This window comes from Bubalus bubalis, chromosome 1 (assembly GCF_019923935.1).
Source record: "Bubalus bubalis isolate 160015118507 breed Murrah chromosome 1, NDDB_SH_1, whole genome shotgun sequence".
NCBI classification, from domain to species: domain Eukaryota; kingdom Metazoa; phylum Chordata; class Mammalia; order Artiodactyla; family Bovidae; genus Bubalus; species Bubalus bubalis.
The window spans coordinates 151,200,701-151,212,734 of record NC_059157.1 but is presented as its reverse complement, the minus strand read 5'-3'; the positions used below and the strand labels follow the sequence as shown (position 1 = coordinate 151,212,734).

At 34.9% G+C, this 12,034-nt stretch overlaps 1 protein-coding gene across 3 annotated transcripts in view; it reads left to right on the top strand.

Moving 5' to 3' along the window:
- The window catches only part of NMD3 (NMD3 ribosome export adaptor), a 38,375-nt gene extending 26,632 nt beyond the window's left edge, over positions 1-11,743 (top strand). For all 3 annotated transcript variants that reach the window (XM_044945260.2, XM_044945256.2, XM_025288835.3), the window contains exons 12-16: positions 6,127-6,239; positions 7,031-7,103; positions 8,453-8,556; positions 9,839-9,909; positions 10,349-11,743. In XM_044945260.2, the coding sequence (XP_044801195.1) occupies positions 6,127-6,239; positions 7,031-7,103; positions 8,453-8,556; positions 9,839-9,909; positions 10,349-10,479 (492 nt within the window). In that variant the 3' untranslated portion in view covers positions 10,480-11,743. The remainder of the gene's footprint in view (positions 1-6,126; positions 6,240-7,030; positions 7,104-8,452; positions 8,557-9,838; positions 9,910-10,348) is intronic.
- Positions 11,744-12,034: the final 291 nt, after the last annotated feature.

The window sequence follows — 12,034 nt, the reverse complement described above, 5'->3', positions numbered from 1 at the left end:
GTATTTCTTTTACTTTTTGTACAGAAGGAGCAAATGATAAGCTTAACCCGCTTTCACTTTTTAAAAAATGTCAAACATTTTGAATTAAATATATATATATTATCACTAAATACTGAATACTTCAATATGCATCTGTAAAACCTAGAAACCTTTGCTACATAATCAAAGTATTATCATACATATCAACTATATAGCTTGCCAAATTTCTTCATTTGTCCCAAAGTGTCTTTTATGGTTTGTTCAAACCAGTACCTATCTGGGGACTGACTGTACCTCTTAAATATTAATAATAGTACCTGCTTTTTTTTTCTAATTTATTTTTTTTATGATACCAACTTTCTAAGGCAACTAGGCCATTTATTTTGTGGATTTATATTCTCATTTCCTCCTGATGTTATTTAACTTGCTTCATAATCTCTTATATTTCCTTTAAAAGTGGATCTGAAGTCTCATTTAAATTTAGGTTAATTTTTTTTTTTTGTCAGAACATTTCAGAGGCGATGATATATATACCTTTTGTGATATATCAAGAAGCAAGTAATGTTTGATTGTTTGATAGCCAGATATCTTTGTTGAAATTTTTGATTTTTTTCCCTTTGTTCCTGCCTTCTCCCACCTCCTTCCTTCCTTCACTGCCTCCCTCCCTTCTACTCAGATTGCCTCAAATGTAGCCAGTAGCAGCCTCTTCAGAATAGTTTCTGTCCTTTAAAAAAGTTTTTTGTTTTTTTTTTAAATAACTTTTACTTTTTTTGGGGGGGGCGGTAAGTGGGGGGGCTTCCCTGGTACCTCAGATGATAAAGAATCCACCTGCAATGCAGGAGACCAGGGTTCAATCCCTGGGTCAAGATCGCCTGGAGAAATATTTTTTTTAGAGCAGTTTTAGGTTCATACCAAAATTAAGATGCAATAAAAGATTTCCTGTATACCCCTTGCCTCCACACACTGGTAGCCTCCTCCATTGTCATTGCCTTTCCCCCACCAAAAGAGTGGTACATTTGTTACAATGTATGAATAGATTTATGGACATACAGTTTATGTCCACGTTGACATGTTACAATCACACAAAATGATGGCATATTTGACATTACAATTCACTCTTAGTATTGTACTATCTATGAGTTTGGACAAATGTATTAATATAATGACATGTATCCATCATTGTAGTATCCATCATTATAGTATGCAGGATATTTTCATTCCCCTTAGAACCTGCTGTGCTCCCTCCTAACCCCTGGCAATCACTGTTTTTTTTTTGTTTTTTTTTTAAATACTGTCTTTATAGTTTTGCCTTTTCCAGAATGTCATATAGTCTTCTCCTATTGGACTTGTGTAGTCTTTTTATATTGGCTTCTTTCACTTAGTAATGTGTGTCTAAGGTTCCTCCATGTCTTGGCTTAATAGCTTTTTTTTTGTAAATGCAAAGTATTATCTTGATATCCCACAGTTTACTCATTCACCTAGTGAAGGACATACTGGTTGCTTCCAAGTTTTGGCAGTTATGAGTAAGTTACTGTAAACATTCCTTTGCATGTTTTTGTGTGGACATAAGTTTTCAGCTTCTTTGGGTAAATACCAAGGAACATATTTAATTCTGTAAGAAACCACCAAAGTGCCTTCCAAAGTGATGGTATCATTTTGCACTCCCACTAGCAGTGTATTGGAGAAGGCAATGGCACCCCACTCCAGTACTCTTGCCTGGAAAATCCCATGGATGGAGGAGCCTGGTAGGCTGCGGTCCATGGGATCTCGAAGAGTCGGACATGACTGAGCGACTTCACTTTCACTTTTCACTTTCATGCATTGGAGAAGGAAATGGCAACCCACTCCAGTGTTCTTGCCTGGAGAATCCCAGGGACAGGGGAGCCTGTTGGGCTGCCGTCTATGGGGTCACACAGAGTCGGACATGACTGAAGCGACTTAGCAGCAGCAGCAGTGTATGAGAGTTCCTGTTACTCCACATCTTCACCAACATTTGGTGGTGTCAGGATTTGGGATTTATCCGTTTTTAGGAGTTGGGCCATCCTAATAGGTATATGATAGTATCTCATTGTCAATTTATATTTCCCTGATAACACATGATGAGGAGTATTTGCTCATGCTTATCTGCTATCTGAGTGCCAAAGAATTGATGCTTTTGAACTGTGGTGTTGGAGAGGACTCTTGAGAGTCCCTTGGACTGCAAGGAGATCCAACCAGTCCATTCTGAAGGAGATCAGCCCTGGGATTTCTTTGGAAGGAATGATGCTAAAGCTGAAACTCCAGTACTTTGGCCACCTCATGCGAAGAGTTGATTCATTGGAAAAGACCCTGATGCTGGGAGGGATCGGGGGCAGGAAGAGAAGGGGACGACAGAGGATGAGATGGCTGGATGGCATCACTGACTCGATGGACGTGAGTCTGAGTGAACTCCAGGAGTTGGTGATGGACAGGGAGGCCTGGTGTGCTGCAATTCATGGGGTCGCAAAGAGTCAGACACGACTGAGCGACTGATCTGATCTGATCTGATCTGCTATCTGTATGTCTTCTTTTGTGAGTTGTCTGTTAATGTCTTTGGCCCATTTTTTTAATCAGATTGTTTTTTTCTTATTTTTGAGTTTTAAGAGTTATTTATGTATTTTGGATGATGTCCTTTGTTAGATGTGTTTTCTGGAAATATTTTCTCCCAGTATAAATTATCTTCTTAGTCTCTTGACATTGTCTTTCATAGAGCAGAAGTTTCTAATTTAATGAAGTTCAGTTTATCAACTGTTCTTTCATGGATCCTGCCTTTGTTTTACTTACAAAGTCATTGCCAAACCCAAGGTCAGCTAGGTTTTTTTCTTTTGTTATCTTCTAGGAGTTTTACAGTTGTGTGTTTTCCACTTAGGTCTGTGATCCATTTTGAGTTAGTTTTTGTGGAAGGTGTAAGGTTTGTGTCTAGATCGACTGTTTTTTTTTTTTTTTTTTTTTTGCATGCCAATATCCAGTTGATCGGGCTTTCCTGGTGACTCAGCAGTAAAGAATCTTCCTGCAGTGCAAGAGTTGCAGGAGACATGGGTTTGATCCCTGGGTCGGGAAGATCCCCTGAAGGAGGGCATGGCAACCCACTCCAGCATTCTTGCCTGGAGAATCCTGTGGAGAGAGGAGCCTGGCGGGCTATGGTCCATAGGGTTGCGAAGAGTCAGACATGACTAAAGCAACTTGCATGTGCACATCCGGTTGATCAAGCACCATTTGTTGAAAAGACTGTTTTTGCTCCATTGTATTGCCTTTGCTCCCTTGTCAAAGATCAGTTGACTGTATTTATGTGGGTACACTTCTGGACTCTGTTTTGTTCCATTGATCTATTTGTTTATTCTTTTGTCAGTACCACACTGCCTTGATGACTGTAGCAGTATGGTAAGTCTTAAAGTTAGGTAGTGTCATTCCTACAACTTTATTCTTCTCCTTCAAAATCTTGTTGACTATTCAGGATCTTTTGCTTATCTATTTAAACTTTAAAATCAGTTGTTGTTACCCACAGAAAAATCTTACTGGGATCTTTAAAAAATTGAAACATAGTTGATGTACAGTAGTTTATTTTCTATATACAAGTGATTTGATATTTGCATAATATTATGAAATGATCACCATGGTAAATCTACTTACCATCTGTCGCCATACGAAGGTATTACAGTATGACTGACTGTTTTCTTTATGTTGTATATTATACCTATGTGGCTTAACGTGGGATTTTGATCAGAATTGCATAAATCTATAGGTCAAGTTGGGCAGAACTTAAATCTTGGCAATATTGAGTTTTCCTGTCTATGAACATGTAACATCTTTGTGTTTTATTTCTTTGATTTTGTTCATGAGAGTTTTGTAGTTTTCCCCATACAGATCTTATAGTTTGTTAGACTTAAGTTTTACATGCTAATGTAAATGGTGTTTTAACATTTCAAGTATCATTTTTTGTATTGGTAAACAGGAAGATGACTTTCATTTATAACCTTGTATCCTGTTACCTTGCTATATATATTCAGGAGCTTTTTGGTCCATTTAAGTTTTCTTTGTAGATGACCGTGTCATCTGTAAAGATAATTTTATTTTCACCTTCCTGGTCTATATACCTTTCATTTCCTTATCTTTTGTATTAGCTAGGGTTTCCAGTAGGATATTGCAAATGAGTAGTGAGAGGGGACATTCTTGCCTTGTACCTGATCTTAGAGGGAAAGCTCCAAGTTTCTGACCATTAAGTATAATGTTAGTTGTAATTTTTAAATAGATACTCCTTATCAAGTGAAGGAAGTTTTCCCTCTATGTCTAGTTTACTGAGAGTTTTTATCATGAATGAGTGTTAGATTTTGTCAAATGCTTTTTATGTATTGATATCATTGTGTGATTTTTTTTTTTTTTGTTTTTAGCTTGTTAATGACTGATGGGCTCCATTAACTTGATTTTCAAATATTGAACTAGCCTTGCCTACATGTGTTAAATTCCACTTGGTAATGGTGTACAGTTCTTTTATATTTTGTTGAGTTTTAAATCTATGTTCATGAGAGATTGGTCTGTAGTTTACTTTCCTTGTAATGTCTTTGGTATTGATTATAGGGTAATGTGGGGCTTGTCAATGAGTTAGGAAGTGTTCCCTGTCCTTCTGCCTTCTGGAGAAGATTCTAGAGGAATGGTATATCTCCCTTAAATGTTTGCTAGAATTCACCAGTGAATCCATCAGGGCCTGATGCTTTCTGTTTTGAAAGATTATTAATTATTGACTCAGTTTCTTAATAGCTGTAGGTGTATTCTTATATCCTTTGACATGACTTTCTTTACTAGTCTTTGAAAGCATTGTTAGGTTTTGGGATAACACCACAACATTTAGGTGTTCTAAAATCACATTGTGTAGTTCTTACTCCAATATCTGAAATCAGATATTTCTTCAAGCATGTCAGTCCTATTTCTTCTACTATGAAAGTAGTATTTAAGAGCAGACACTTATCATTTAAACACCACCACTTCTTCTCCAACATATATAAAGCTAGATATATGTTTTTTTTGTTTTCGGAAAATACATTGTTAGAACTTAGTCTTTTCCTGGTAATTTGCCCGCCCCCCTCCAGTTTTCCCCTAAATCCAGGAACTGTCTGTTAACTTCAGTTTTTTCCTCTATCTTTATCTCTTCTTTTTACCTCTTTGAGATTCTTTAATTCTATCTATAATTCTTAGTGTTTTGCTCTGAATCCCATTTTACTTGGGTTTGTTTTTGTTAGTAAAAGGTATTGGCATGGCTATACTTAATTCAGCAAGGAAATTTGAAATGTCATTTACAATTGCTTGTAAAATTCCATGTTGGAAAGGGCCCTAGTGGTTTTTTGCTTAAAAAGTTCAAACTTGAGATGATGTTTCCATGATAGTTTTTTTAAAAAGTTATGCCTCAAAATAGTAGACATTCAGAAAATTAATTGGATGATTTGGATGCTGTTGTGGCAGTGGTGCTGCTGGGATTGTTAAATTGTTTTCTGTGAACTCGGGTGTTTTTAACCTTATGTGTAAAACATAAGGTGTTACTTAAGATATTTGCTGTATTTAAATGAAGATCCCCCTGCTTTTTTAGTAGGTGGCTTCCCAGGTGTGCAGTGGTAAAGAATCTACCTGCCAATGCAGGAGATGCGGGGTTGGGAAAATTCCCTGGAGAAGGAAATGGCACCCTACTCCAGTATTCTTGCCTGGAGATCCCATGGACAGTGGAGCCTGGCGGGCTACAGTCTGTGGGATTGCAAAGAGTTGTACGTGACTGAGCACACGCATGGATGAACGTACTTTATTCTTTTTGCTCAGTCTTTGTTGGATGATCTCCCTGTGAATACATTTCTTTCGAAAGTTCTACATATGTGTCTGCTTTTAGGTGACAATGTTAATGTTTTTAGAAGCCTTGAATAAAATCTTAACAAAAATATTTATTTTATGAATTACTTACGAGTTTTTCTCTACTCATAGTTCAGTAATTGGTTAATTTTGACAGTGTTTCAGAGGTCTGGAAAGTCAAACACTTTTAATTTAAAATGAAAATCAGAAACCAAAATCAACATTGTATTTAAGTTTTCTATGAGATACTTTTTAAGTTATGCCTAGATTATTGAAGAGTTCATTTTCTTCCCTGTTAAGCATACCCTCGGGGAAGTCTGGGTACAGAAAACATCTGAAATGAATACAGATAAACAGTATTTTTGTCGCACTCATTTGGGACATCTTCTAAATCCTGGAGACCTGGTGTTGGGGTTTGTATAAATTTATATTATTTTAAACTGCCCACTAGCATTGCAAATTTTCTCTGGGAGCCAGCAGAGCTATCTAAAATAAAGTTGTTTATCCTAAAAAGAATTTAAGAATTCTTAGGAGCTATATAGCTCACTTTATTATTGATAATAAATTAAATTACTGATTGGACAGAAGCTTATAATTATTCCATTTTGGCCATTATCTTAGAGTCATTTGTTATAAGATTTGAGTAATTGATCCCTGAAATTGTATGATAAGATTATGTGTATAGTTTTTGGGGGAGCAAGTGTTTTTTTGGGGAGCAAGTAGTTTTTTGTTAGGCATATGCTGTTAAAATAAATTTCACTGTTAAAATATGGCAGCTATATATGTAAGGGGTCTTTATGGGCATGGGATAGCCCATTCTGATGCAGAAGTTAATAAGCTTGCCTTAAACGTTACTTTTGCTCTTGGGGTTTCAGTTCTTTTTACTGGAGAATGAAGGGTGTTTTGGTTTTGTTGTTTATAAATGGAGCCATCTAACTGAATCTTTACATTAGACTGATATATATCTGTTTTGTTCTTTTACAAGAGTATGGTAAGGTGGGCAATAGTGGATGACTTGTGAAACTTAGAGATAGAATGCATTATTATCTTTACTATGATCTGTAGAAGCCTATTTACTGCATACCTTCTGAATTGGGAAAGCGTATTAAATGCTTGATCTTAGGAGGAACTGTTAGGTGATCATTTATAAAACAACATGGAAAGAGTAAGTGTTTCATTAATTGTTTCATTATTTTCATTTCAGGTTTGATTTGGTCAACTGTAACTTAAATGATGAGCATGTCAACAAAATGAAATCAGATAGAGTCCCAGATGTGGTAAGGCTTTAGATTTTTCCCCCCTTTTTCTTGTGTTGATGGGGATTAATGTAATTGTTATGGGGAAGATGCACGAGTTCACATTTTTTGAAAATAATAAACTTAGATATTTCTTTTGAAATTGCAGTTAAGTTATAATAGCAAAATCTTTATGTAAGATAATTATTCTTAATCTCAAAATCCAAGATTTATTGAGTTTTTTGTTTTCTCTTAGCAAATTTTCATTCTGTCAAATTGCTTGATAGTATCCATAGAGCAAAAATAAATTTATAGCTAAAAACAATGACCTTTATTCTGTTCATTCTTTTAGGCTCAGTTTATTTCATGCCTTTTTTCTTCATTTTTTGGTGGCAGCTCATATAGATCTTATTAGTTCCCTGACCGGCGATCGAGCCCATGCTTCCTACAGTGGAAGCGTGGAGTCTTAACCACTGCCAGGAAAGTCCCTCATGTATTGTTAAGAAGGCATTTAAAGTTAACACCATCATTCAGGTTTGAATATAATTATTAGTTGAAAATAATCTTCACAGTATTAAGTCTTAAGAGAAAGGATGTTACTTCCGGAAAAAAAAAATGTTAATTTTTAACATGAGTTTATAAGAATCAGGAGCAACAGTGAATGTGAAATGTGAAAGGCTATTTCCTGCTTGCTTAACTTAATGTTTTAAAATAAATATTGATCTCTTTAGCTGTGGGCAGAAATCAAGTCGTGGCATAAGAAGAACTCCCCTCCTCATCACCCAATTGTGCTTTTATTAATTAATAAATTAGGAAATAGAAACATGGTTTAGGTGTAAGTCTAAATTGGTATTTCTCAAAGAGGTCATAAAAGAGATTAAAATGGTCTTACAAGATTTTGTGAAATTATTTTATCCCCACTTTATTAAATTGTTCTAGGACATATAGTTGTGAATATATGTAGTCTGTAAGTATTTATTAGTAGGAATATGAGGGAGGAAAATTGTCTTCCTTTGATAATGTTTCAGAATGACTTACATGAATGGTAGCGGAAAACTGAACTTTGATGTAACAGAAGGAAGAAACCACCAGAAACATGAAGTTTTTAATATAAAAAAGTCTCAGTCACTGGAAAATTTCAGTTAGTAAATTTAGCAGTTATACACATAAGGCTAAATGCATTCTCATAAAATATTAAGTACATTAATAAAAATGTTGAAAGTTCTGACACTGCTTCTTGATCTGTACTCCTTTCCTTTGAGGTATAACCACTATCATCAGTTGGCGGTCTTTCTGACATTACCATAACCTTTCTTTTAAAAAATCTTGTTGGCTTTTGAGGTCTTGTTACTTAGTTCCCATTTGTTGTAATTTTGCAAATATTTCTTTAGGTATTAATCAAGAAGAGCTATGACCGTACCAAACGTCAGCGTCGTAGGAACTGGAAACTGAAAGAACTTGCAAGAGATAGAGAAAACACGGATACAGATGAAAGGTCACACTTTGTTTATACTTTTTACATTGTCTCAAAGGAAATCCTTTTGATAAGTCTTTATGGTTTTTATATCATCAAGAAATAGTTACCACACGGTTGCTTCTTGCACTCAATATTAATTTTGTTTTCTTATCAATACGTTGTTTGGATCACGATGAGCAGATATAATGACCTTTACCACAGATCTAGTTATTTTTTCCTGATTTGTGACCTGACGATTGCAATGTTGTTATAGATGATTCATTTGAAAATAATGAGTTCTTGTGGGTCCAGAGTATAATCCACAAGGTACAATAATAACCTTGTGGATATCACAGAGAGCAAATGAGTACTTATGACTTAGTGTAAAAGAAAACAGCTCTTTGATACCAAATATGCTGGTTTTCAATTTAAGGAGAAATGAAGATGCTGTGTTCTAGAAAAATTTATTGTGTGATTGGAAGAGTGGCCTTAATGATGACATTAATAATATTGGTATCTACGAAAATGAAAAGTTTAAATAAAGTGTCTTGAAATGTGAGTGGGAGACAGCAGTATTTATAAAATATAGTCTCATAGTGTAATTTAAAATAAGTATGTATGTATAAATATATAATAAATAGATATTGTAAGTACATATTTGACTGTTTCATCTATAGTCTTAAAAATGTTTGTATTTCAACTTGGCTATACATTTTTTGAGGGAGAGGGTAAAGTATGAAGGGGTCTTCTCATTGTCTTATATTTAATGTCCTCTTATATTCAAGTGGGGCTTCCCTGATAGTTTAGTTGGTAAAGAATCTGCATGCAATGCAGAAGACCCTGGTCGATTCCTGGGTCAGGAAGATCTGCTGGAGAAGGGACAGGCTACCCACTCCAGTATTCTTGGGCTTCCCTTGTGAGTTAGCTGGTAAAGAATCTACCTGCAATGTGGGAGACCTGGGTTTGATCCCTAGGTTGGGAAGATCACCTGCAGAAGAGAATGGCTACCCACTCCAGGATTCTGGCCTGGAGAATTTCATGGTCTGTATAGTGAAAGGGGTCATAAAGAGTCAGACATGACTGAGCTACTTTCACTTATATTCAAGTGTGTATTGTTTTTTATTAATCAGGTAATTTTGAAGGAAAATATTTTTCAAAAACCTGTCAGTGTTTATTTAAGATCCATATTTGACCTTCAGTTATTATTTTTAAAGATTTTAATACTTGGAACACACCTTGTAATACTGAAAATGAAGAATACATGAACTTCATACTTTTTGGTAAAGGAGAGATACTTAAATGTTTCTTTATCCTTCTGTAGGCAATACCAAGATTTCCTTGAAGATCTTGAAGAAGATGAAGCAATTAGAAAAAATGTGAACATTTATAGAGGTTGGTGAATAAGGATTATTTAAGTTGTATCTTCTGTAAATAAATAATTTCTGCACTATGAGTATCTTGATATCTTAAACTTCGATTCCATAAACCACTTTTATTGTATGTTCTAAAACTACTCTAGAAACATTTACCCATCTTCCCCCTAAAAAAAAATCCCAAACTTTCACAACACTAAAATACTGCTTACTTTGCTACATTTATATAATTTGCATCCTAGCGTGATCCCTCAATTTGCTGTCGCCTATACAAATGGGTAGTTATTCATACATTTATGCAAGTTCAGTCATTCAGTGCATATTTAAATGCCTGCTCTGGATGTGATTTAAGTGCTACAGATATAATATGGTTAAATAGTAGTAACGATGGGGAGGGCAGGTATTTGCGTATGTCTATATTTGTATTTATTTGAAGTTCTCTTTATATTTTGTCTTAGATTCAACCATTCCTGTGGAAAGTGACACAGATGATGAAGGAGCACCTCGAATTAGTCTGGCTGAGATGCTTGAAGACCTTCACATTTCTCAAGATGCTACTGGTGGTGAAGGTGAATCGATGATGACATGAGATCATGTTGTATATGGTTTCCACATCTGTAGGGTCAGGATGTTGGGCAAAATAGTTTTACTGTCTGTTCTGTCTATGCCTTCACATTGAGAGAAGAGAAATTTAGTTTTAAACCTGAATAAATGCAACTATTTCAGTTGCTCACTTGAAGAACTGAAAAGTTGATGGCTTTGAAGGTTTAGATAAAAAATTACAGAGAATGGAATTATTACTGAAATTTAGGCCATTTACAAATAGAAGTTTATTGGCTTGCCTTTTTTATGAGACATTAGTATTTTCATATATTGTATAGCCCTGGGTTTAAAAGCTTGCAAGTTGTGATTCCTAGGAGGTTACCTAAACCTTCAAGCACTAAACATGCTTTTACATTCTTTTTATATTGATTGCTTTAGTGGAAGAGCATATGAAAAGTCATTTTTAGGATGAACTTGTAGGGCACTTTAATCTACTTTAGATCATTTTTATATCCTTGGGATAGGAAAATTAAGGGTTCAGTTTATAACTGGACATTCAGTAGGAAAGTTATCTTTTTTTATTTATAGTATCTACATCTTCAAAAACTGTTAAGGTGGGGATAATCTTTTTGTTGCAGAAAAAGATATATTTAAAATATTTACAAATTATATAGCAAACAGAGTATTGAAAGGTTAAATAATAATTTATTCCTTAATTGTTTTGGTCTGTGCCAGCAGCTTAGTGTTGTAGCTGCTTATGTTATAAAAATGTCTTCCTGTCTCTACAAGGGTTTTGCTTTTAAAATTTTGGTTTACAAATTGAGAAGGAATTCTGTCTTTATAAGTTTGTTTCATTGAACACATCACCGTCAAAAAGAATGTTAGAATCCAGCATATGGATGATGAAATAATATGTGCTCTTCTTGCTTTATAAAACCATGAATCAGATTTAAATAGGAAATACCTTTCATATCCTTGAAGGGAAAGCATTGGTTTGGTTTTTAAAGTGTTCTGAAAATGAAGTTTTAAGATCCTATTTCTATAAGCAAGACAACTGAGCATGCCAGAACTAAGAGCTAACTCATAAATTCTATATATATCACTAAATAAGGAAATTGAGTAAGTGCTGAATGGAACACTTTCCTATTTAAGATTTGACTCCTTAATCCTGAAGTTATGAATAAAGCTATGTTCTTTCTAAAGTGACTTCTTTTCTGTCTGTATATTTAAAATTTTTACCTGTGGTCTGTCTTTATCTCTTCCTGTGTCAAGACTTTAAAAAGCATGAAAATAAAAACAATCTCCCCCTTTTTTGTGTCCTTGAAGTGATTATGTTTGTGTCATATTTAAGTTTCTTGCAGTTTTCTTAGATAGAATTAGTGTTTCTTACTTGTTTTGATGTTGTCTTTATGAGTAATGAAATCTGTTGGTTAAAAGAAAGCTGTGACAAGATGAAGGAATATAGCTAAAAGCAAAGCTGTTAGCCAAGAGTGTGCACAGTTACACTGCCTTGCTAAATCTGCCATTTTAGAGGATAGTTCCCAGGCTTATGGATCCCAAAATACTATTGTTGATGTCCCAGGGTTGATACGATTTGAGAA